Consider the following 26,962-nt stretch of genomic DNA (forward strand, 5'->3'; position numbering starts at 1 on the left):
GAACGTGCAAACTTCACGCACATAGTTGCCAGAGATTGGAATCGAACAGAGGTCTCTGGCACTAAGGCAGCAGTGCTAGTCACTTAGCCACTATGCTGCCCCTGAGAGATTGGATTCTGCTTTCACAAATGTTTCCATTTGGAAATTGTTCTAGTAGTAATCAATTCCTCTATAGGTAGCAATCTCCATTTTATTCAAGGTCACCATGATTTCACTTCAGGGAAAGGTAAGGATGCAAGCCCACATTTCGCTCAACCAAGGCCTCAATTAAAACCATCACTTTTGGCTTTATTCTGAATCTGTTTTCCACCAATTCCCTTAGCCCTCAAGGTTAACAAAAAATTTATTGATCTTGTTAATTTTAGAGCCAGCATTAATTGCATTTTGCACAAAAGCTCCTCAAATTAATCCTTGAAAGTGGAGGGAATGAAAGATTAATTCACCACAACATTGACTCAAAGTTACAAAGTTATATTTCTCTAGATCTGATCACCCATATACTGGGTGTGGTCAACTTAGAACTTTGTTTTGCTGATATATGACCTCTGCACTTGTGTTCTAAGACTCGATTTAAAATAACAATTTTCTGTTTGCCTTTTTAATTTTCTGTAACTACTGTGACATTTTAGTAATGCATAAATCTGCACTCCTATGACTCTTGTTGGACCACCATTATTGGTTTTCTGGCTGAAGGAATTATCTGAATTACCAGATTTTCTCATTTTCAAAGCTTGAGTGTATTCCATATACAACCCAGAAGGTGGGGAGTGTCTGGAATTTGCTGCTAAACTGGTTGAGACACAAATTCTTAGCTCGTTTAAAATGCTCGTTTAAGTGCCTCAAGTGCAGATCTAACTGGCAAGGCTATAGACCATGGGCAGGAAAGTAGGATTAGAATTAATAGTCTATTTATTCAATGAGATGTGTGCCTTTCTTCTGTGCTGGTCCTAACTGTTAAACTACCAGGTGTCTCTTTTCTTAGTGTCATAGATCAGCATAAACTTACCCGAGAGCAATGGGAGGAGAGAATCCAGGTTTGGCACGAAGAACACCGTGGCATGCACAAGTGAGTTTTTTGGACTAATCCAGTTGGCTAATAGGAAGTATTTTTATTAAGGTGGAATCACTTTTATTGAAGTAGAGAAAGAGTTATAAGACTGTGTGGTAGAAATTTGAACAACTTGAATTTGATTTGTGGAAATGTTGGGTGTTTGAAGACTGAGTTTGCTCTCTGCTCCTGGAGTTAAGGATTCAGAATAAGGAGATCCTTACCGGCAGAATGTATAAGCCCAATGACACAGCTAAGCAAACCACTTTTGGGGTTTTAGATAATCCCCATTCCTTACCAAAGAAATGGTGCAAGGATCATAATGTGAGATTACTCCCACTTGCAGACAGAACACCCATTTTGTGCTTTGCCACATTCTTTTAGTGTAGGTTTTTGGGCATTTCCTTCAACCCAATCAACCTCTGCAGCATGCACACCAGAGATGTAAACAAAAGCCATTTTGTATCTCTAAGATCACCTCTTCCATGCAAAACCAGATGTCGTGGACCTGGATTTTGCAACTTTTCACTCTTCTTAATCTATCTTAATTGAATTGGTAGTTGAAATATTAAAGTTTACATGGTACATTGGCAATAGCATTAAGGGATTGGAAAATATTGTTTGTTTCAGTCCAGCAGGAGAAGGTGAGGACTGCAGATGCTGGAGATCAGTTGAAGAGTGTGGTGCTGGAAAAGCATGCAGTCAGGCAACACCCAAGAAGCAGGAGAATCAGGTTTCTGGCATAAGCCCTTTATCAGGAAGGGGAGTTGAAGTGTTCAGTCACAGGGCGGTGGGGTTGGTTAGTGCAGGTGTCCCAGAGATGTTCTCTGAAATGATTTGTATCTCTGTGACACCTGCACTAACCAACCCCATTGTCTTGTGGCTGAACACTTCAATTCCCCCTCCCATTCTGCCAAGGACATTTAAGTCCTGGACCACCTCCCAACGCCAAACCTTAACCACCCAATGCCTGGTGGAAGAATGCCTCATCTTCTGCCTTGGGACTCTCCAACCACATGGCATCAAAGTAGATTTCACCAGTTTCCCTATTTTTCCCCACCCACCCAACCTTCCAACTGCCCTCTTACGCAATCCTACCTGTCCACCTTCCTTCCTACCTATCTGCTCCACTCTCCTCTGACCTATCACTTCCAGCTCCACCTTCATCTACCTCCCCCCATCGACCTCCCATTTATCTCTTGGCCCACCAGCCTCATTCCTGACGAAGGGACTATGCCCGAAATGTCAGTTCTCCTCTTTGGATGCTGCCTGACCAGTTGTGCTTTTCCATCACCACACTCTTCGATTGTGTTTCAATCCAGTTTGATTTGTAACCAAACCAGTGGACTGACATTTCCCCTCTTTACTAACTCAGTGAGAACCTACTGAGAGCTATGTAAATAGTCACACATGTGAGAAACAAGTAATAGTTGTCATTCTAGAACCTTAGGCCAATAAAAAACAAATATACTTTTGTTCTAATTGTGGGTCAAAGCAAGAGAAGTTTTTAATTTGACATCTGTAATCAATTTTAATGTAAGGAAAAATAAAAATAAGAATTTAAAGATTATCGGTATTCTTTTGCCTATGATTGCTTGGTCTCTAATTTTAAAATATATGAAAACTCTCATTATTGGAGAAATTCAGTCATTGTTCACTTATTTGGTTTTAAATTGTTCATCTTTGCAACAGAGAGGATGCCATGTTAGAGTATCTGAAGATTGCCCAGGATCTAGAAATGTATGGTGTTAACTACTTTGACATCAAAAATAAGAAGGGAACAGACTTATGGTTGGGTGTTGATGCTCTGGGTCTCAATATCTATGAGAAAGAGGACCGGTAAGTGCAGCCTTTTAATTTCCCAAATGTTCATCTCTCCATATTCATTTGCAATGAATTTGGCTTTGACTGAATTAATCTCCAATAAAAGATATTGGATCTGTATAGAATGCATTTTACGTCTAAATTGTTTAGAATTTATGCCTTTCCAGTAAAGTGTGGCACCTATGGTATTCAGCTGAGTGAATATAGAAAGTATTTTGTTTGGGGCAGTCTTTGTAGATGTAACCTGAGCTACATCAATTGGTTTTTGAATTGCAATGGAACATGGTAGAGTAAATATGATGTTATGCTCACAGCTTAGTTGTTTTTTGCTTCAGCTATTAACTGGTATAAAACAGTTTTGGATCTTTCCTGTAAAGGGGTGTGGATAGCCTGTCTTGCCAACAAGTTGCTTAGTGTCTTTTAATGTCATAGAAAATTTGAGCAAGAGAAGTTTGTTGAAGGCAGCTCAGTGGTTAGCACTGCTGCCTCACAGCACCGGGGACCCAGGTTCGATTCCATCCTTGGGTGACTGTCTATGTAGAGTTTGTACGTTCTCTCCATGTCTGCATGGGTTTCCTCCCACAGTCCAAAGGTGTGCAGTTTAGGTGGATCAGCTATGCTACATTGCCCATATGTCTAAGGATGTGCAGGCAAGGTAGATAAGCCATAGGAAATTAAGGATTACAAGGATAGAGTAGGGGGATGGGTCTTGGTGAGATGTGCTCAGAGGGTCAATCTGGACTCGATGGGCTGAATGGCCTGTTTTCACACTAGAGATTCTATGCTCCTCTACTCGTTGTGGCTATGGTTGATCATCCAACCTGTCCCCACCATTCTGCCATATCCTTCAATCACTTTTGGCTCCAAGTGTTATACCCAACCCCTCCTTGAAATCATACAAAGTTTTGACATCGACTGCTTTCTATGGTAGTAAATTCTGTAGGCTGGCCACTTCCTCTTGGTGAATAAGTTTTTCTTTTATCTCTTCTAAAATGGTTTAGCAAATATTCTTTAGACTGTAACCTCTGGTTCTGAACACAATTGGGAATGTCCTACGTGTATCTAGTCCTGTTAAAGTTTTCTTGGATTTCTATGACATCACCTTTTATTCTTCTGAGCTCCAATGATTTATATTTCTAACTACTTTAGCCTCTCCTTGTGTGTCAGTCTAGCCATTCCCAATGTTGATAACCTCCCATCTATCCACATTTGTTCACTCAGCTTGTCCAAATCACACTGAAACATCTTTGCATCTGCCTCACAGCTCATCGTCCCATCCAGCTTTGTCTGCAAGTTTAGTGGTATTTACATGGTTTTTTTTTCCCTATTTAAATCATTAATATATATTGTGAACAGCTGGGGTCCTTGAGCCTTCTCCCAGCTTAAAAATACAGGGTAGACCATTTAGGACAGAGATGAGGAGAAACTTCTTCACCCAGAGAGTGGTGGCTGTGTGGAATGCTCTGCCCCAGAGGGCAATGGAGGCCCAGTCTCTGGATTCATTTTAAGAAAGAGTTGGATAGAGCTCTCAAAGATAGTGGAATCAAGGGTTATGGAGATAAGGCAGGAAGAGGATACTGATTAGGAATGATCGGCCATGATCATATTGAATGAATGGCGGTGCAGGCTCGAAGGGCTGAAAGGCCTACTCCTGCACCTATTGTCTATTGTCTTAACTGGTCATTGGGGCAGGGACTATTTTGACCAAGACCTGTTTATTCTTTCTTTGCTTCCTGTCTGCCAAACAGTTTTTTGTCCATGACCCTATACTATCCCCCAATGCCATGTGCTTTAATTTTACATGCTAAACTGTTATGTTAGAGTTTGGACTTACAGGAGGTTTTCAACAAATAAACTACACCTATTTATCAACTCTACTAGGTACATTCTTGAAGAATCCCAGTAGATTTGTCCAGCATGCTTTCCCTTTCATGAATCCTTGCTGACTCCTTCCAATCTGCCACTATATTTTCCAAGTGTGTAGCTATTCAATCTTTCACAATAGGTGCTAGCATATAATAAATAACGTTTTAACTCTGATTAAAACCTTCCAAGGGGCTTTTTCAACATGTTTTATGCTCCATAAAGAGATATTGGGATAAGTGACCCAATACTGAAGAGCAGTTTCAGGACAAAGCCAGACTTGCATAAGGGTTGGGGAAAACGAACAGAGTTGAGGCCTGAGAGCAAGAGCAGAGAGAGATGACGATTAGGTGAGAGTAGATGAACCACTATAGGGGAGCAGAGAATAATCCATTTGACATTTAAATGATTGCTATCTTTTTCTCTAAGCTAGGCCACTTATATAAACTACAGGTGGAAATTCAAAAATTTCCATTGAATTAAGTGTGATCATGAATTAATGTGTATTTTCACAGAACCACTTTCTAGGCATTAAAGTTATTCCCCTCCATCTAATTTGTACCTTGTTCAAACTTGTAGTTTTTTTTAACATGAATTACATGAACATTTTTGAACTTCCACGAACATCATTGTCTTGGTGGGTTTCACATGTGGAAGAATCTCCACCTTGAGTTCAAGCATAGTGCTCTCAAAATTAAAGGGAAGCTAGAGCCCAAGCAGAGTATCAAGCAAGTGGAGGGTTCCCTTGGTCTTTCTGGGGGTAGTTGTCACAGACACTGGTTTAGGTTAGTAGATGGTAGCCACCTAAAAGAATGGGATGTGCCACTTTCAACATTTGAACACTTTGGAATAGATAGTCACAAGTACAAACATTAGTATCCCTACCTCTGGAGCAGAAGGCCTGGGCTCAACACTACCTTCTCCAGAGTTTTGTCATAATCCATCTAAACAGATGCATTTTAAAAGCAGATGTTAGCAGGAGTAGGCCATTTAGCCCCTGAGGCTGCTCTGACATTTGATAAGATCATGCTAATCTGATTTGTAGTTTCAACTCTGTCTGGCCCCCACACCCCTGGACTACCTTGACCATCAATACTTGGTTAGATATGCAAGTACATAGCCTCGACTTCTCTCTGGAAAGGGAATTCCACATTTACAAACCTTTAGAGGAAACAAAATTCTTCACTTGTCCAACTTGGTCAATGTTCCCTTATGATCCTTCATTCAAGGAATGAGTCAAGTGAATTTTCATTGACCTTTTTATAATCCAACATTGAAACCAAAGTTGTACAAGGTATTCCAAATGTGTAACAAAACTCCTATTTAGCTGTAGTAACAGTTCTCTACTTCTATCTTCTATCCCCCTTTAATACATAGTATTTCTTTTGTCTTCCTAATGGCTTACAGTTCTTGCATACTATTTTTTTGAGATTTAATTACCAGGGCACCCAAAAAGTCTGTAGTCGCACCATTCAAATAAGGTACTTACCTATTATTAAAGTGACACATTGTCACCTTTCGTTAAAATGATTAATATAGGTTGCCAACAGTTAATCCCTGTGGCATACTACTAACTTGCCCCCCTAAAGGTTTTCCACTTAGCCCTACCAACTACTTATCCCATCTGCTCCAAAGGTGTGTGAGAATATTGTTGTTTTTAAAAAAACTAAAATTTGGAGGATTGACCAGAAATATGGTGATCATAATGAATCCTCCTCCATTTTTGGGATTGTGCAGAGTATAAGTGAGATGATTTTTAGCAAGGTGAACCAATGCCAGGATTTCCTGATGTAGGAGATACAGCATGGATCTATGTTAGGGGAATTCTTTGGGAGAAATCGGTCAGTACAAAAGTTTATAAATGAAGAGAAGAATGCAAGTAACAAAGTATGTAAGCGCAGAATGGCAGTCCCCCTCTGCACCCCCCAGGAATCGAAGAAGAGCTTATGCCTGAAACGTCAATTCTCTTGCTCCTTGGATGCTGTCTGACCTGCTGACTTGTCCTCCCTGCCTATCTTCTTTTCCAGCTATCCACTCCACCCTCTTTTCCCCCCCCCCCCCCCCCCCCCCCCAATCACCTTCATCCCCTCCCCAACTCACCTATTGTACTCTATGCTACTTTCTCCCCACCCCCGTCCTCCCCTCATTTATCTCTCCACCCTTCAGGACTCTGCCTTTATTCCTGATGAAGGGCTTTTGCCCAAAACATCGATTTTTTTACTGCTCCTCGGATGTTGCCTGAACTGCTGTGCTCTTCCAGCACCACTAATCCAGAGTCTGGTTTCCAGCATCTGCAGTCATTGTTTTTACTTTATATTATAGGCCCCCTGACAGCCACTGAGATTGAGGAGCAGATTGTAGAAAGATGCAATAAAAACAAAGTTGCCATAGTGGGTGACTTTTTAACTACCCCAACATTGACTGGGACTTAGAGCAAAAGGTTTTTACCGGGCAGAATTTAAGTGCATCCAGAAGGGTTTCTTGAAATAGTATGTAGATAGTCCAACTAGAGAATGGGCCATAATAGACCATGTACTGGCTAATGAACCTGGCCAGGTGGCTGACCTTTTCAGTAGGAGAGTATTTTGGAAACAGTGATCACAACTCTTTTGTTTTTATATTTCAAGGCAGCTATGAATAAGGATAAGTCAGGACCTTGTGGCAAGTTACTAAACTGGGGAAGAGCAAATTATGTCTGTATAAGGCAGGAGCTAAGGAGTGTTATTTGGGAGAAGCTGTTATCAGGCAAGTCCACGTTTTGATATGTGGGAGTTTAAAGACCTGATCAGAATTCAGGACTGGCATGTTCCAGTAAGGAGGAAGGACAAGGATGGCAAGGTAAGAGACTCCTGGATAATGACGACGTGAATTTAATTGAGAGGAGAAAAGAAGCAAATTTTAGGAAACTAAAATTAGCCAGGGCCCATGAGGAATGTAAAGTAGGAAAGAACTTGAGCAAGAAGGGGCCATGAAATGACCTTGGCAAGAAGTGTTAAAGAGGATCCCAAGGCATTCTATACATCAAAAACTAGTGGATAACTAGAGAGAAGGTAGGACCATTCGACAATAAAGGAGGGGAAAAAAGCAAATTACTGCGGATGCTGGAATCTGAAACCAAAAGAGAGAATGCTGGAAAATCTTATTAGGGATCGGGTTTACATGCATTTGGAAAAGCATGGCCTAATTAGGGACAGTCAGCATGGCTCTGTGCAGGGAGGTCATGCCTTACTAACTTGATTGTTACCTCAAAATTCAAAGGTGATTGAAAGGGTAGAACAGTGAATGTTGCTATCTAGTGGATTTTAGTAAGGTTTTTGACAGGATTCCCCCATAGAAAGTAGGTGCAGGAGTAGGCCATTCAACCCCTCGAGCCTGCACCACCATTCAATACAATCATGGCTGATCGTGCAATTTCAGTATCCCATTCCTGCTTGCTCCCTTGATTCTTTTAGCCTCAAGGACTACATACAACTCCCCCTTGAATATATCTAATGAACTGGCCCCTACAGTTTCTTGTGGGAGAATTCCACAGGTTCACAACTGTCAATGAAGAATGTCTTCCTTGTCTCAGTCCTGAGCGGCTTATCCCTTATTCTTAGACTATGACCCCTTGCTTTGGACTTCCCCAACATTTGGAAACTTCTTTCCCACACCCAGCCTTTCAAGTCCCGTCAGGATTGAATGTCTAAAGATCTCTTCTCCTGTCCCACTCCCATCTTCTAAATTCCAGCAAATGCAAGCCCCGTCTTTCCTTTTATGTCAATCCCGCTGTCCCAGGAATCAATCTGGTGAACAATAGCAAGATGTCCATCTTTTAGACTAGGAGACCAAACCTGCACACAAGGTGTGGCTTCACAAAGGCCTGTGTAACTGCAGCAAAACATCCTTACTCCAATACTCCATCCTCTTGCCTTGAAGGAGCGCATGCCATTAGCTTTCCTCATAGGGTCATCTAGAAGATTTTAAGATAACAACATGGCATCCACGATGATTTGGTCGCTTGAATTCAGAATTGCCTTGCCCATAGAAGGCAGAGGGTAGTGGTAGAAGGTTGGAGGTCTATGACTAGTGGTGTTCCATAGCCATCTGTACTGGGACCTCTGTGACATATAAATGACGTGGATGAAAATGTAATTAGTAAATTTGTAGATGATCCAAAGATCAATGGAGTGGTGGATAGTGTAGAAGTTTGTCAAAGGATACAGTGGGATATGGTTGCAGGTATGGGTGAAGAAACAGCAGATGGAGTCTAATCCGGTTAAGAGTGAGCTGGTGCACCTTGGGCAATCAAATGTTATGGAAAAGTTTATAGCTAATGGCAGGCCCTGAATAACATTGGTGTACAATCTTGGGGTTCCAAGTCCATAGCTCCCTGAAGGTGGCCACATAGGTAGGGTGGAAAAGAAAAGACTTTGGTTTGGCCACACTTGGAGTATTGTGTTCAATCCCTGTTGCTACTTTACAAGCTATGGAGAGGGAATATGAGATTCACCAGGATGCAGCCTAGATTAGAGGGTATTTGTGTTAATAAGAGGCTAGAAAAACTGAGGTGGTTTTGTCTAGTGGTGGAGGCTGAGGATAAACTTGATAGAAGGTATAAAATTATGATAATTATAGTTAGGATTGACAATCAAATCTTTTTTCCCTCCCCAGCGTTGTATTAAACATTGCATTTAAGGTGAGAGGGAGAAAGTTCAAAGGAGATATGAGGGCAGGATTTCAACAGTGGTAGTAGTCTGGAACATGCTTCCAGAGGTGGTGATGGAGGCAGATACATTAGGAGTGTTGAAGAGGCTCTTGCATAATCACACGAATATGCAAGGAATGGAAGGATATGGACTACAGGCATGCAGAAGGGATTAGTTAAGCGTGTGTCTCATGTTTGGTACGATATTTTGGGCTGAAGGGTCTGTTCCTGTGTTGTATTCTACGCTGAGGGCTCAAAACACTGAAGCCATAGAGGACTACAGTTTGTGCAAGGGACAACTTAAAGGAGTCAGGAGAGCAAAAAGGGAACATGAAATAAATCTGGAAGAATGAAGAAAAATCCTGAGTTATTTTACAGTTAGATTAAGGATAGAAAGGGAGAGAGTTGGGCCCATTTAAGGATGACGTTTGTGCGTGGAGTCAATACTTTTCGTCAGTATTCACTCAGGAACAGGACATTGTTGCTGATGTGAATACTGAGTCACAATTAATTAGAATGGACGGCTTTGAGGTATGTAGGGAAGAGGTGTTGGAAATTCTGGAAAGGATGAAAATAGATAAGTCCCCTGGGCCTGATGGGATTTATCCTAGGATCCTCTGGGAAGCTAAGGAGGAGATAGCGGAGCCATTGGCCTTGATTTTTATGTCCTCGTTGTCTACGGGAATAGTGCCAGAAGACTGGAGAATAGCGAATGTGGTCCCCTTGTTCAAGAAGGGGAGCAGGGATAGCCCGAGTAACTATAGGCCAGTGAGTCTCACTTCTGTTGTGGGCAAAGTCTTAGAGAGAATTGTAAGGGATAGGATTTATGAACATCTGGATAGGAATAATGTGATCAAGGATAGTCAGCATGGTTTTGTGAAGGGCAGGTCGTGCCTCACAAACCTTATTGAATTCTTTGAGAAGGTGACCAAGGAAGTGGACGAGGGTAAAGCAGTAGATGTGGTGTATATGGATTTTAGCAAGGCATTTGATAAGGTACCCCATGGCAGGCTAATGCAAAAACTACGGAGGTATGGCATTGAGGGTGCATTAGAGGTTTGGATTAGGAATTGGCTGGCTGGCTGGAAGGAGACAGAGGGTAGTAGTTGATGGTATAGGTTCATCTTGGAGTGCCGTTACTAGCGGTGTTCCACAAGGATCTGTTTTGGGACCATTGCTGTTTGTCATTTTTATAAATGACCTGGAGGAGGGGCTTGAAGGCTGGTTGAGCAAGTTTGCGGGTGACACGAAAGTCGGTGGAGTTGTGGACAGCAAAGAAGGATGTGGCAGGTTACAGCGGGATATAGATAAGTTGCAGAGCTGGGAATGTAGCTAAGTGTGAAGTCATTCACTTTGGTAGGAGTAACAAGAAGATGGATTACTGGGCTAATGGTAGACTACTTGGTAGTGTGGATGAGCAGAGGGATCTTGGTGTCAATGTACACAGATCTTTGAAAGTTGCCACCCAGGTAAATAGTGCTGTGAAGAAGGCATATGGTGTACTGGGCTTTATTAGTAGAGGAATTGAGTTCCGGAGTCGTGAGGTCATGTTGCAGTTGTATAAGACTCTGGTGCGGCCTCATCTGGAGTACTGTGTGCAGTTTTGGTCGCCATATTATAGGAAGGATGTGGAGGCATTGGAACGAGTGCAGAGGAGGTTTACCAGGATGTTGCCTGGCATGGTAGGAAGATTGTATGAGGAAAGGCTGAGGCACTTGGGGCTTTTCTCATTGGAGAAAAGAAGGTTTAGGGGAGATTTGATAGAGGTGTACAAGATGATTAGGGGTTTAGATAGGGTTGACCGTGAGAACCTTTTTCCGCTAATGAAGTCAGCTGTTACTAGGGGACACAGCTTTAAATTAAGGGGTGGTAGGTATAGGACAGATGTTAGGGGTAGATTTTTTTTTACTCAGCGGGTTGTGAGTTCATGGAATGCCCTGCCAGTAGCAGTGGTGGACTCTTTATGGTCATTTAAGCGGGCATTGGACAAGCATATGGAGGTTATTGGGCTAGTGTAGGTTAGGGCAGCTTCGGTTGGCGCAACATCGAGGGCCGAAGGGCCTGTACTGCGCTGTATCTTTCTATTTCTATGGGTAGAATTTTAAGAGAATGCTTTCAGTGTTCACTAGTGAGAAGGATGATGTGGGTACAAAAATCAGGGAGGACTGTGATACACCAAATGAAGTTGGCAACGACAAAGGCGGTTCTGACTGGTCTGATAACTGGGGTGGTAAATGGCAAGGCTAGCCTGAGGCTACAGAAGAATATAGATGGGCTTGTCAGTGGCAAATGAAATTCAATTTGAATAAATGATCATTTGGGCAGAACAACGAAATACATGATGCACGGTGGGACCCTAAGTCTCCCTAAGTTATGTAGAGATGTCAGAGTTTTTGAAATGGCAAACCCTTTATCAAGAAAAGTAAGGCATCCAGGGCAACTTACATTAGTTGTAGGAAATAATTGGGGGCATAATTACAGGCATTTCGGAGTGGTTTCAGAACTGGCATGGATTTCCAAAAGGCATTCTCTTTGACTAATTAAATGTTTTGATGAATTAATGAACATGGTTGATGGGAATTTGGTAAACCGTCTATGGATTTTAAGTTTTGAAAGTGGTTGACAAAATTTGAGGCTCAATCAAAGGGCAGTGGGTGTTAGCTTAGATTTTTTTTTTAGAAATGGCTTTAAGAACAGAAAATAGCAAATATATTAAATAGTTCAGTATTGAAATACAGGGAAACTTCAATTTTTGTTTTTTCTTTTCCTCCTGCTGTCTGCTTCAGCCAAACGCCACCTATCCCATGTTTCTGGAAACTTTTATTTTTAATACTGTCAAAACCCTCCATGATTTCATGAACCTCTTAAATATGTTCACCTTTTCCCCTTTGTAGCTCTCTCATCCAAGGTAAATAACCTCAACCTTTCCAGAATGCACCACAGCAGTCTCAATTGTGCACCATAGGAAATCACTAAACCTACTCCAGTCCTTGTTCTTCAAGAATTGCACTCGCGACTCTGAGGGTTGCTTTCTTGTTTTAAAGAAAAGCCAGTCAATAAAATATTGTTTAGAGTAAAGAAACCAAAAATAGGTTCAATTGCATAACTAAATTCCATCATTCCTGTTCTTTTTATTCAAGCAAGATTTAAATTGGGAGGTAGAGGAGAAGATTTACATTCTGAGACTAAATTGATAACTGTCTCGGAATTTCACTTCCAAATTTTAATAATGACAATCAAATGACAAAGAGTTCTAGGATTTCACCTGTTTAAATGATTACTTTTTCTCAATGTACAGAAAATTCAGCTCAAATAATAATAGGTCTATAATGACTGGACAGGTGCTGATTATGTATGGAATTAAATCCTTTAGTTGATGCCCAGCCTAAAACTGAAGATGTCTTTTCAATCTTAGGTTAACACCCAAGATTGGTTTCCCATGGAGTGAAATCCGCAATATCTCATTCAATGACAAGAAATTTGTCATCAAACCCATTGACAAGAAAGCACCGGTGAGTTCTCCAAGGATTAGTTCTTGTATGGAAAGATTGTTTCTGAATGTTTAGAACTGTTACTGTTGGACTAGTTCTTGGATTTCATGTGCACTTAATCTGTTTTATTTAACAGGATTGACTATTTTCCACTGGTGCTATTTTGTTAAGTTAATACTTCAGAGTAAAGTTTGTCTCTGTTCTTGTTTTATAAAGGCCCAAACCACGTGCCTTACTAGTTTTCTCAGCCATGCCCCCACCCCCACCTTCTTGTAATTTGCGCATAGGTACTTCTAGGTAACTCTGTTCTTGCACCTCTTGGAATTGCGCGCTTTAGTTTTTATTGCCTTTCATTGTTCTGCTTCCCAAAATGAATCCCTTCACAACTCTGCATTAAATTTAATGAGCACTCATTGTCCATTCCACCAGCCTGTGTACTTCTGAAGTTTGCCATGCTAATATGTTTATCAGTTGCATGTTTTGAAATTGTCTTACTTGCCCAAGTTTACATTCTTATAGGTCAAATAAGCAATCTCTGGGGTGCACTGCTATACGTTTTGTTCAAGACCAAGTTTGCACCTTCTCTTGTTCGTTCTTCACGCTCATCCACAGAGTTTTCTGCCCCATTGCCTGGTCTCCCTCACTTAAGCAATCCCCACCTCACTTTCACCTGATCTGTGTCACCCTCCTCAAACCAGGACAAATTCCCTCTTTAATGAGAGTTCTTAGTTTTCCCTATTTTCAATTAAACTTCATCCCCCCCCCCAAAATCAACCAAGGCAATAAAATTTCCTCCAGATCAGAGCGGTGGGTTCATATTAGTTACAAAACATTGCTTCCAAATATAATTGACATTTGCTTCTACCCGTTAAATAAACTTAGCCTGTTCATGAGCATTGTTTTAATTGTACATCTTCTCCAATAAGTTTTTTTTTTTGTTTTGTGACACTCTCAAAAGACATTTGACAGTTCTTTTTGAGATTCTTTTAACTAGTAATTCTCCAAACTATTCACTTTTATAGTCTGGTATCGCCATTGTTCAGCCACTGACATTGGCTGTAATAGCTAGGATTATCCATCTCTTGTTTGTTGAACAGTGGCAAAAGATTTGCAGTTCTCAATTTCCACTCTTCGTTAGTTTGAAATAAGAGCAACAAAAGGTGGAATCTTGTTCATAGTTTCTTGGTTTGGAGATTACATACTAAATTTGGTTCTTCTGATTTATAGTCCCCCCCACCTTTTGGGGTAATAAAAGAATGTTGGACTCTGATTCCATGGAAGGAAGTGAATGCCTACTTGAAGACCGATTTTTCAGATTTGTTGGGGCAAAGCTTAGATATGGAAATAAATTGAACACACTTATACTGTTTACAGGATTTTATTTTCTATGCTCCACGTCTAAGAATAAATAAAAGAATCTTGCAGTTGTGTATGGGCAACCATGAGCTGTACATGAGGCGTCGAAAACCTGATACCATTGAAGTACAGCAGATGAAGGCCCAGGCTCGTGAGGAAAAGCACAAGAGACAATTGGAAAGGTATTGGACCTTTATGTATCCTTTTCTGCATACTTGACAAAAGAAGTGATTTTGCTTCATTCTTGACTCAAAGATAGCACACTCACTCAAGGTGATGTATTTAATGAGATGTTATTCCCAGGCTCAATCTACTTATTCAGCTAGATGGCACTATGGAAACCAAAGTATGGTATGCAGGCCAGCGTTTAGCCCGGAGACTTGTTTCTTTAGCTCATCGATTTATTGTGGAACTTGATTACAGGTTGTCTACTCTTTTCTATATAGAGTCATAGAGATGTACAGCATAGAAACAGACCCTTTGGCCCAACTCATCCACATCGACCTGACATTCCAACCCAATCTAGTCCCATTCGTCAGCATTTGGCCCATGTCCCTCTAAACCTGTCTTATTTGTATACCGCATCCAGACGCCTTTTTAGATGCTGCAATTATAATGGCCTCCAGCACTTCCTCCGGCAGCTCATTCCATACACTCATCACCCTCTGCATGAAAAAGTTGTCCCTTTTTTTTATATCCTTTCCCTCTTTCATCCTAAACCTATGCCATCTAGTTCTGGACTCCACCCACCCCAGGGGAAGGACCTTGTCTATTTATACTATCCATGCCTGTCATGATTTTATAAACCTCTATAAGGTCACCCCTCAGCCTCTGGCACTCCAGGGAAAACTGCTGCAAGACAATTCAATCTCTCCCTACAGCTCTAATTCCTCCAACCCTGGCAACATCCTTGTAAATCTTTTCTGAACCTTTTCAAGTTTTACAACATCCTTCCTACAGGAAGGAGACCAGAATTGCACGCAATATTCCAACAGTGGCCTAACTAATGCCCTAACATGACCTCCCAACTCCTATACTCAGTGCTTTCCTTTATTGGTCAGAACATTATGCTTCACTATGCTATCTACCTGCAACTCCACTTCCAAAGAACTATGAACCTGCACTCCAAGGTCTCTTTGTTCATCAGCACTCCCTAGGACCTTACCATTAAGTGTATAAGTGCTACTCTGATTTGCTTTCCCAAAATGCATCACCCCTCATTTTCTCTAAATTTAAACTCCATCTGCCACTTCTCAGCCCATTGGCCCATCTGATCAAGATCCTGTTGTAATCTGAGGTAATCTTCTTTGCTGTGAACTACTCCAATTTTGGTGTCATCTGCAAACTTACTAACTGTAATGCTCACCTCCAAATTGCTTATATAAATGATGAAAAGTAGTGGATCCAGCACCAATTCTTGTGGCACAGGCCTCCAGTCTGAAAAACAACCCTCCACCACCACCCTTTGTCTTCTACCTTTTGAGCCAGGTCTGTATCCAAATGACTAGTTCTCCCTGTATTCCATGAAATCTAACCTTGCTCACCAGTCTCCCATGGGGAACCTTGTCGAACGCCTTACTGAAGTCCATATAGATCACATCTACTGCTCTGCCCTCATCAATCTTCTTTGAAGAATAACAAAAAAACTCAAGTTTGAGAGACATGATTTCCCATGCACAAAACCATATTGATTTATTCTGTTATCAGACCTTGCCTTTACAAATAAATGTACATCCTGTCCCTCCGGATTCCCTTCAACTTGCCCACCACTAACATCAAGCTCACCAATCTATAGTGCCCTGGCTTATCCTTACCACCTTTCTTAAATAGTGGTACCATGTTAGCCAACTTCGTATTCCGGCACCTCACCTGTGACTATGGATGACACAAACCTCCCAGCAAGAGGCCCAGCAATCCCTTCCCTAGCTTCCCACAGAGTTCTCTGGTACACCTGATCAGGTCCTGGGGATTTATCCACCTTTATGCGTTTCAAGACATCCAGCATTTCCTCCTCTCTAATATGGACATTTTTCAAGATGTCACCATCTATTTCCCTCCATTCGCTATCCTTCACGTCCTTCTCCACAGTAAATACTGATGCAAAATACCCATTTAGTATCTTCCCTCATTTTTCTAGTGCGCTGAACAATTTGCCTTTGAGGGACCCTATTCTCTCCCTGGTTACCCTTTTTTGTCCTTAATGTATTTGTAAAATCCCTTTTTTTTTAAAAAAAAAAAAAATTCTCCTTAACCCTATTTGCAAAGCTATCTCATGTCCCCTTTTTGCCCTCCTGATTTCCCTCTTAAAGTATAAGGCAGTAGGAGTATACTTTTGAATTGACTCTATCTATCCAATCTATACCTGACACTATTCCTTCTTTTCCTTAACCAAAACCTCAATTTCTCTAGTCGTCCAGCGTTCCCTACACCTACCAGACTTTCCTTTCTCCCTAACAGGAATATACTGTCTCTGGACTTCCATCTCATTTCTGAAGGCTTCCCATTTTTCAGCCATCCTTTTATCTATAAACATCAACCCCCAATTAGCTTTTGAAAGTTCTTGCCTAAAACTGTCAAATTAGCCTTCCTCCAATTTAGAACTTCAACTTTTAGATCTGGTCCATCCTTTTTTTGCTGTTTTAAAACTAATAGAATTATGATTGCTGGCCCCAAAGTGCTCCCCCGTGACACATCAGTCACCTGCCCTGCCTTATTTCCCAAGAATAGGTCAAGTTTTGCACCATCTTTTCTCAAGTACATCCACATACTGAATCAGAAAATTTTCTTGTACACACTTAACAAATTCTTCTCCATCTACACCTTTAACACTGTGGCAGTCCCAGTCCATGTTTGGAAAGTTAAAATCCCCTACCATAGCCACTTTATTGTTCTTACAGATAACTGAAATTTCCTTACAAATTTGTTTCTCCGTTTCCCACTGACTACTAGGGGATCTATAGTACAATCCCCATAAGGTGATCATCCCTTTTCTTCTCAGTTCCACCCAAATAATTTCCCTGGATGTATTTCCAGGAATATTCTCCCTATGCACAGCTGTAGTACTATCCCTTATCAAAAATGCCACACCCCTCCTCTCTAGCCTACCTTTATAGCCTTCCTGCAGCATTTGTATCCTGGAGCATTAAGCTGCCATTCCTGGGCCACATTTCTGTAATTGCTATGTTATCCCAGTCCCATGTTCCTAACCATGCCCTGAGTTCATATGCCTTCCCTGTTAGGCCTCTTGCATTGAAATAAATGCAGTTTAATTTATCAGTCTTATCGTTGTTCTTTTCGTCCCTGCCTGCCCTGACTGGCTTCTTTTTTCAACTGTACTGGTCTCTGATCTTTTTCCTCGCTATCTCCCTGGGTCCCATACCCCCAGCGTACTAATTTTAAATTCTCCCAAGCAGCTCTTGCAAATCTCTCTGCCAGTATATTAGTCCCCTTCCAATTCAGGTACAATCCATCCTCCTTGTACAGGTCGCTTCTCCCCCAGAATCTCCTCCTTCAGAATTTCAACCTTTTTCCTTCCTACGTTGATTCCAGTGTGTAGAATGACCTCCTGCTGGTCCCTGTCCCTTTTGAGCACATTCTGCACCCTCTGAGACATCCTTGATCCTGGCACCAAGGAGACGACACTCCATTGAATTTTTGCTGCTAGCCACAGAAGTGTCTCTGTGTCTAGGACTAGAGTCCCTTAACCTAATAATTTACTTGGAATCCAACGTACCCCTCGTTACATTACAGCCTGCCTTGATACCAGAAACTTAGCTGTTTGTGCTACATTCCCCTGAGAACCTATCCACACCCTACGATTTCCAAAACAACATATTTGTTTGAAATGGGGATAGCTACAGCAGACTCCTATACTACCTGCCTAGCTCACGTACCTTTCCTGGAGTTAACCAATCTGTGACTGTACCTGTGTCATTTCTCCCTTCCTATAACTGCTATCCATCCACACCCCCTTTGCTCTTGTAAATTCCTCATTGCCTCTATCTGTCACTCCAGTCGATCCATTTGATCTGATTAGGATTCGCAACCAATTGCTGATATGATCCTTAACACATTAACTCTCTCACAATTCCCACATTTGACAAAAAAAGTATATCACTCTACTCCGGGCCATTTTTACTCCTCCCAATCTGCAGACTCCAAAAATAGCATTGTCGTTTTGCTCTATAAAACACTGTTCCAAGCTAACTTAATACTTACGATTTATTTTTAAAATGTAATCAAGAGACCGATCTCACATATAATCAACAAAGAGCCCACTCTACACACTATTGTAAATTTACGGCAAAGCTGCACTTATCTGTTTCTGTGCTGTGATCTCTCCCAAAGAGAATCCTTCAAGATCAGTTGTGAATTTTGTTCTTTAAGTTTTCCTAGATGCGTTCTGATGTCCAGCAATACATGAATTCAAATAGCAAATTCCCTTATGTCAGTTAGCAATGTGGGTCATAATTATTTTTACCAGAAGATCAACAGTAGAAGACTCCTTTTTTGTGATTTTCTGTAAAATATTCTGAATTCTGTTCTTCACATTACTTTCTTTCATAGTTCTTTTTTTCTTTAGGGGCAACATTTTGTTTTTGTTTTATAACATTGATTCCCCACCATGTAAGAACAATATAGGCTTTAAAATCTGAGTTGCTTTTGTGGATCATTCATCCAATTAGATGTTTAACTACTTGATTCTATATTTTGTACAGGGGGAACCTAATCTACCACTTTGGCCTGGATTATTATTAACAATATTACAGATGAGAGCATAGTGTTGTCAACCAAGGGTTTCATAATGTCATATGCACTCATATTATCTCATTATATCAAGCACTTAACCTTTTTTTGGAATCCAATGGCCATAATCTTGAAGGTACATCATTTGATTCTCCATGATCATTACTACTTGAGCATTTTAAAATTCTGCCCAGTAGTTGATGTAATGATTTATGACCTTAAGAAAATTTAAGGTTGATATGACTATGAAGTGACAATCTCGTTGCTTTAACTTGAATTATTTGAACCTCTTCTATCTGAAGAAGAAACCACTGTTTCCAATGATTTTTTGGATGCATTTGAGTTTTTTAAAATTCTCTTCATTCCCTAACTGATTAAAAACAAAAGTAATCATTTACACTTCTCAAATCACCAACAAATAGTGAAAGAGAAAGGTTGAGTGTGATGCAGGATGAGGACAATGAGTTAAAGTAGGAACAAAAGTTTTAATAGACCCATGCGCAGATAAGCTAAATTGGCAGCTTTGTGCAGCTTGTACACTTACAGCTCTTTTTTTTTAACAAAAATTCTGCCTAACACAAGTATAAAAAAGACTTGTCAAAAATCAAGCTTTTATCTAGATATTGCTTTTAATGTGCAGTCCATCTTTAAATCTTTAACTGTTCTGTGTGTAGGGCACAGTTGGAGCAGGAGAAGCAAAAGCGGGAGATAATAGAGAAAGAAAAAGAACAAATGGAAAAGGAAACTAGAGATCTGATGCTGAAGCTGAAACTGTACGAAGATCAGACAAAGAAAGCTGAAAAGGGTAAGAGTAAAATCGTAATGTTCTCTTGTCCAGTCTCAAAATTAGCATGGTGAAAATTGAGTATTTTCTAGTTCTTAATTGGTTCTAAGGTTGTTGCTGTTCTGATATTTTTCACATGAAATGGAGGCGGTCGTCCTGTATTGTATACAGTGTTGAAAGATGTGATAACGTTAAAATCCAGACTCTAGAAAATAATTTTCCAATGGGTTTCAATTCGAAAACCGTAGTTTTAAACCTGAACGTGTCAGTGAACAGATGACTTAAGACCTCCTGGATGTTAATGGAAATTTGCTTCTATTTTGTAGCTTATTCAGGGGAAAAAAGCCATTAGATTAGCAGAAGCTAGGATTGGCAGGTATTTTTTCTTTAAATTAGTTGAGACTGAGTTTGTTCAAAGCAGTTATTGGGATTAAAGTTATCTCCAGGATGGGAGCATCAATTTGTGGCAACTTTGAGACCAGCAGTGGTTAGAGATCACATTGATTAGTCAAAGCTATGAAAGTCTGAGCTCTTATTTGAGAGTCAAAAGTCAGAACTGGAAAATAAATAGTTAAGTAAAATAGACAGAAAATGTCTTCAAGTTTTGATTAATTGTAAAATGGTGTTTGGGACTTTGTTGCCAGGAATCTGAAGTTTTATGTATATAGTTTGGTTTGTTTTGTTTCACTACTTTTCTCTTTCCTTTGCATAATAAACTTTTATTTATTGTTGAACCTTTTGTGTATGTTTCAGTGAAAGAAAATAGATCAGTTTTTAAGTTTACTTTTTAAATTTTACTGATTTCTTTGAAAGAGAATTTGTAATTCCATGCCTTGAATTCACCATTTGGTACTCTTATATATCAGTAATGTAACAATCCTGTAATTATTGTGCATTTAATGATTTCACTCCACGCTTTTCTCATTTCTCCATGTAACCTTGCCATTTAATCCAGGGATAAGGGAAAAAGGTTTATTCTTATGAACCTTTTCTTGCATTCTCCCTAAAACTAAAATGTGGTGCTGAGAACTGGATGCAAAGTTCCCTTTTTGAGGCCAAACCTGTTTTATACAAATTGATCAGAAGTTCTTTTGTTCCTTTGCATCCCTGTCTAAAACGCCCAGGATTCTATATGCTTTATTAGCTGTACACTATATTCAGCTTTCTGTTCTTATACAAAATATGATTTGCCTGCATAGCATGCAAAACAATGCTTTTCACTATATCTTCATACATGTGGTGATAAAATATAGTCTCTCAACCTGCCCTGTCCGTTTCAGTGATTTTATGCGCATATGCACTTTTATGCATATCCTGTATCTTTTAGTATTGTATTAAGTTTACATTTTGCCCCTGCTGCTACTAGCCAAATGAATCACTTCACATCTCTTACATTAAACTTCATTGACCTATTTTTGTTCCATCAGTCTTTTTAATGTTTCGTGATATTCTCCCCTTAGTGCACAGTGCTTCCAGTTCCATGCCATGATAGATTTTGAAATTGTATCATGTACACCCAAATCTGAAACCCAATTTGGGCCACCTCCTTCCAGTTCAACAAAAAAGGGAGCATTCACCTGTCACTTTGCTGGCACTTGGCCATTTTTGTACCAAGTTTGCTTCCAAACCCTATAATCTAAAGCTGTGATGTTGTGTACGTACATATTTGATGTGTGCCACTCATATTAGATGTGTTGTGGATGACCATATAGTCGACATCAATTGTATTACACACATTTACCATTTCTATTGCCTGATCAAAAACTAATGTGAATTAGTTAAAATACTATTAGGACATCTTTCATCCATGCTGGCTTTCCTTTAATTATTTGGCCAGGTTATTGATTCTAAAGATTTCTCGTCAGTCAAGGTGCATAAGGCGAGAAAATTGGATTAGGAAATTTGAAGTGGTTGTTTTTGACTGATGTGGATGCAATGGGCCAAAGAAACTTAACTCTTAGACTCTAAGCAAGATTAAACTGACTAGTCTGTAGGTGCTGGATTTACTCATAGAATCCCTACAGAATGGAAACAGGCCATTTGGCCCAACAATTCCACCTCGACCCTTTGAAGAGTAACCCACCCAGACCCATTCCCCTCCCATAATTATTTGACATTTACCCCTGACTAATGTACTGAACTTATACGTTCTGGAACACTATGGGTAGTTTAGCATTGCCAATTCACCTAAACTGCACATCTTTATTTTATGGAAGGAAGCCAGAGCACCCGGAGGAAACGCACACAGTAACAACGAGAATATGCAAATTCCACACAGCCGTCCGAGGCTAGAATCGAATCCAGGTCTCTAGTGCTGTGAGGCAGCAGTGCTAACCACTGAGCCATTGTGCTGCCCAAACTACACAGCCTTTTCTCAAATCAGGGTACCACATTTGCGATTCTGTCATCTTCTAGAATGACTTAGAGACTGAAAATTAAAAAATAATAGCCACTGCCTCGATGTTAATGTCCACCTTCCTTCAGTATATTTTGTTCATCTCATCTTGTCCTGGCCTCATTGTATTTAAAAGTTATCAAATACTACTTATCAATTTACGCCCAACCATTATCTCAAATTACTCTTCTTTTGTAATGAATTGAGCAGTATTTTGTACCTTGGTTAAAGATAGATGCAAAGTATTGATTTAGCATCTCCCATTATACGACTTGCCTTCATCTGTTAGGGACCTAACAGGTTAGTTAGTTTGTCTCCTTATTTTTCTACAACCTTTTTCATAAAGTGTGCCAAATAGAAATAACTTCTTTATGGTAGTTGCCAGTCTCTTGTCATCTTGTCTAATTCACTTTTTTGTTTTTGTGATTTTCCACTTCCATTTCTGAGAATCCAGTTGAATGTAGGTTCAACTATTCGCATAAAAAAACTATGCTATGCACCCTCTTTCTGCATCCTTATCTGTCTCTGTTGTCAATCAGGGTGACTCTGATGGAATGTATTTTAACTGTGCTCTGTCATCTTTAAAGGCAATCTGTTTTTCACTTGCCATTTTGCTTGTTGTTCTTTGTTTCTAATTTATCTAGCAATCCTTTCTCTCTCTGTTGAAACTGACATTTCCATCCTTCCCACAGCCCTCTTCATTCATTCTCGCATGCTTGTTCTTCTTCCCATACTCCTCACCCCAGGGGAAAAAACGTTAATTATTGTACTGTGGCTTGGTTTTAATTTTCTATCACTTGTTCCACTCTGGCCTTCCTCATTCCCAAGAATCAGATCCAGGAATGCCTCCTTTGCTGGACTGTTTTTAAAAAATGTTGTTCAACTTTTCTGCTGTTTACACTATTCCTGTTTTGGGCTATATTAGGATAACTGCAACCACTCTAATTCTTCCACTTCCCTGTAATTTTCTTCCAAATTTGTTCCTCCACAAGCTGGTAGCTTATTTGCTGCACACAACAATGTAAGAGTATCTCTCCATTTTCTTGGCTTCAACCAACTAGCCTCTTCACCCCTCTGGGACAGTCATTTTCTTCAGCACCCTCTTTATTTTACTTAATTAATATTGCTGACAGCTTTTCCTTTCCTATATTTTCTGAACACTTGCACCAGAAATATTTAATATATAGTTCTGTTTTGTTGTCCCAAGTCTCCATTATTGCCACCATATTTTCATTCCTGATAGAGGGATGATTCTCCCGCTTCTTGAGTGCTGCCTGACTGGTGTTGGAAAAGCACAGCCACACTTTTCGACTTTGACCTCCAGTTTCTGCATATTTTTACATGGCAACTCTGGATTTGCAGCAAATTAGATATGTTGTCATAGTAGGATTTGCAGCAATTGATTGCACTTTTTAAAAAAAAATTTACTTTGGACGCTAGACTTGGCTGAGCAGACGCAGCGGGCATTTCAACTGGAACAAGAGAGGAAAAGAGCGCAATCCGAGGCTGAACGTCTAGAAGCTGAACGTCTAGAAGTTCTTCAAGCAAAAGAAGAGTTGCAGAGACAGGCTGAGGAACAAATGAAAAGCCAGGAGCAATTGGTAAGAGCTGGTTTGCTCTAACTGAAGCAATATGGCTTCTCACAAAGTTTGCGCAGTTCTTTATTTAATGACACTTGTGTTCCAATTGTTCCTGCTTTCTGTCTACTATGATGGCAGATAGGCCTTTCCACGGCACTAAACTTGTTTGTGTGTGAATTGAAAGTACTGGTGAACTGGTGTCAAGTAAATAGCCTTTACGCAAGTCAAAGAATTGGATTTAAAAGCTTACTTATTTTTGTATGAAGAATATCTTACATTTTAGTCCTAGTCATGCAACATAGATAACAGACCCTTCGGTCCAATGAGTCTATGCTATGCTCCCAAGCTACACTAATCCTACTTCCCTGTTTTTGGCTGTATCCCTTCAAACCTTTCCTATTCCTGAATTTTATCTAAATACCTTTTAAACATTGTAACTAAACCTGTATCCACCAGTTTCTCTGACAGTTCATTTCCACAAACTAATCACCTTTTTTTTTCTTAAAAAAAGTTCCTCCTCATATCCTTTTCTTTTAAACCTTTCCTCCTCTTGCTTTTTTTAAAAAAAAATGTGCCTTAGTTTGGAGCTCCACCCCACTGTAGGGAGAAGACCCTTGTTAATCACATTTTGTGATGTTGCTTAAGATTTATGTACCTCAAGCTCATCCCTCAACTTCCTATACATTCCTGTAGAAAAGGTTCTAACTTTTCCAGTCTATTTCTATTTATCAAGCCCTACATTCCTGGCAACATCCTGCTAAATCTTTTGAGCCATTTCCAATTTAATAATATCGTTCCTATAACAGAGCAACTTGAACAGCATGCAGTACTTTAGAAGAGGTCATACCAGTATAACCTCAATGCGTCCCAACTACTTTACTCCAAGTTGAAAACTGTCCTGCTGGAAAAGCACAGGAGGTCAGACAGCATCAGAAGAGTAGGAGAGTCAGTGTTTTGGGCATAAGCCCTTCAGGAATGTGAAGGGGAGTAGGGATAAGATAGCGGAGAAAGTAAATGTGGGGGGTGATTATCTTGGAGGAGAGGGTGGAGTGGGTAGGTGGGAAGGAAGATGTACAAGTCAAGAGGAGGGTTGGATCTGGGACAGGGTGGGGAGAGGAGATGAGGTAACTGTTGCTGTGTAGTTGGAGGATCCCCAAGGCTGAAGATGAGTTATTCCTCCTCCAGTCGTCACTTGGCTTGCATTTGGTAGTGGAGGCAGCGTATCCTTGGCAGAGTGGGAGGGGGAGTTGATGTGGTCAGCCACAGGGTGGTGGGATTGTTTGGTGTCCCAGAGACGTTCCCTGAAAAGTTCAGTGAGTCGGCGTCCTGAGTCCCGAATGTAGAGGAGACCACATCAAGACTACCTCGTGGGAGCAAGTGGAGGTATTTGGATGTGCTGGGAAATCTCTGCCAGATGTGGAGGGTTCCTTTTGGGGCCTTGGACCGAGGTGAAGGCAGAGGTGTTGATGCAGGTTTTGCACCTCTTGGAGTGGCAATGGAAGACCGCAGGAGTGGAGGGTGGGTTGGTGGGCAGCATAGATCTTATGAGGGAGTCACGAGGGGAATAGCGCCTCTTGAATTCAGGTAGGGGTGGGAAGAGAAATATATCTCTCCGGGTGCGGTCTAATTGTAGGTGGTGGAAATTGGCAAAGGATAATGTGCTGATTCTGGAGATTATGGGGTGGAAGGTGAAGACCAGGGGTGTTCAATCCTTTTTGTGGTTAGAGGGTTACAGTTCATGGGAGGAAGTGGAGGAGATGCATTGGAGGACATTGTTGATCACATGGAAGGAAAAATTGCAGTCCTTGAAGTAGGAATCTGCCCTGGGATGGCTTGGAGTGAAATTGTGCCTCCTGGCAGAGGCAGAAGAATTTGGATTAAGGGATAGTGTTTCTACAGGAGGGGGAGGTGGGAGGAGGTGTAGTCCAGGTAGCTGTGGGAGTCAGTGGGTTTGAAGTAGATGTCGGCTGCTATAGATGCAGACTCTGGTCGTGGGGGGTGGAGACTCTGGTGTGGGGGGGGGGGGGGGGGGGTGTGATGGTGGTGTCTGAGGTGGGTAAGGTGAACTTGAGGCCAGGGTGAAAGGTATTTGTGAACTTTCAATGTTTAACTACCTTGTGGGAGAATGAGGTGACGCCGATACAGTCATCAATGTAGCAGAGGGAAAGGTGGGATAGTGCCAGTGTAACTGTGGAAAATGGACATGTATTTGATGAAGAAGCAAGCTCGGTTGGGGTCCTTGCCTATTCCCTTTGGTCTGAATGGAGTGGGAGGATTTCAAGGAGACGTTGTGGGAGAATTTTGGGAGGTGAGATGGTGGTCGAAGGGTCAGTAGAAGGAAGTGCCTATAAGTTGGTGCCTCCCCTCCCATGGCCAGACCATTTGCAATCTCATCACCTAAGGGGATCTCCCATTCACAGCCTCCAACCTCCATAGTCCCAGAAACCTGCACTGCAAGGTTCTACTTATTTTTTAATCCAGAATTCACCAGCCTGGCTGCCCTGCTGTTCCTGCCCCACTGAAATTAACTCTTGACACCATCCTGTACCCATTTCATCCAGGAACTCTCCTCATTCAGGACACCACACATGCTCTCCACTTCCATGAGTTTTGTTTCTCCAGCCTTATCTTCACCCTGGACATCCATCGAACATAGAACATAGAACTCACGATGTTGTGCCGAACTTCTAACCTAGATTAAGCACCCATCCATGTACCCATCCAAATGCCGCTTAAAGGTCGCCAATGAATCTGACTCTACCACTCCCACGGGCAGCGCATTCCATGCCCCCACCACTCTCTGGGTAAAGAACCCACCCCTGACATCTCCCCTATACCTTCCACCCTTCACCTTAAATTTATGTCCTCTTGTAACACTCTGTTGTACCCGGGGGAAAAAGTTTCTGACTGTCTACTCTATCTATTCCTCTGATCATCTTATAAACCTCTATCAAGTCACCCCTCATCCTTCGCCGTTCCAACGAGAAAAGGCCGAGAACTCTCAACCTATCCTCGTACGACCTACTCTCCATTCCAGGCAACATCCTGGTAAATCTCCTCTGCACCCTCTCCAAAGCTTCCCGCCTCAAGCGACTAACTGTGTGGAGTTTGCACGTTCTCCCCGTGTCTGCGTGGGTTTCCTCCGGGTGCTCCGGTTTCCTCCCACACTCCAAAGATGTGCTGGTCAG

The 26,962-nt window shown here is 41.1% G+C and overlaps 1 protein-coding gene across 2 annotated transcripts in view; it reads left to right on the forward strand.

Annotated features, from left to right (window-relative positions):
• The window catches only part of ezrb (ezrin b), a 130,972-nt gene that overhangs the window by 93,847 nt on the left and 10,163 nt on the right, over positions 1-26,962 (forward strand). For both annotated transcript variants that reach the window (XM_072581085.1, XM_072581084.1), the window contains exons 6-11: positions 983-1,066; positions 2,741-2,887; positions 12,838-12,934; positions 14,288-14,451; positions 19,690-19,820; positions 23,635-23,795. In XM_072581085.1, coding sequence (XP_072437186.1) covers positions 983-1,066; positions 2,741-2,887; positions 12,838-12,934; positions 14,288-14,451; positions 19,690-19,820; positions 23,635-23,795 — 784 coding nt within the window. The remainder of the gene's footprint in view (positions 1-982; positions 1,067-2,740; positions 2,888-12,837; positions 12,935-14,287; positions 14,452-19,689; positions 19,821-23,634; positions 23,796-26,962) is intronic.

The sequence above is a fragment of the Chiloscyllium punctatum genome, chromosome 11, assembly GCF_047496795.1.
Source record: "Chiloscyllium punctatum isolate Juve2018m chromosome 11, sChiPun1.3, whole genome shotgun sequence".
NCBI classification, from domain to species: domain Eukaryota; kingdom Metazoa; phylum Chordata; class Chondrichthyes; order Orectolobiformes; family Hemiscylliidae; genus Chiloscyllium; species Chiloscyllium punctatum.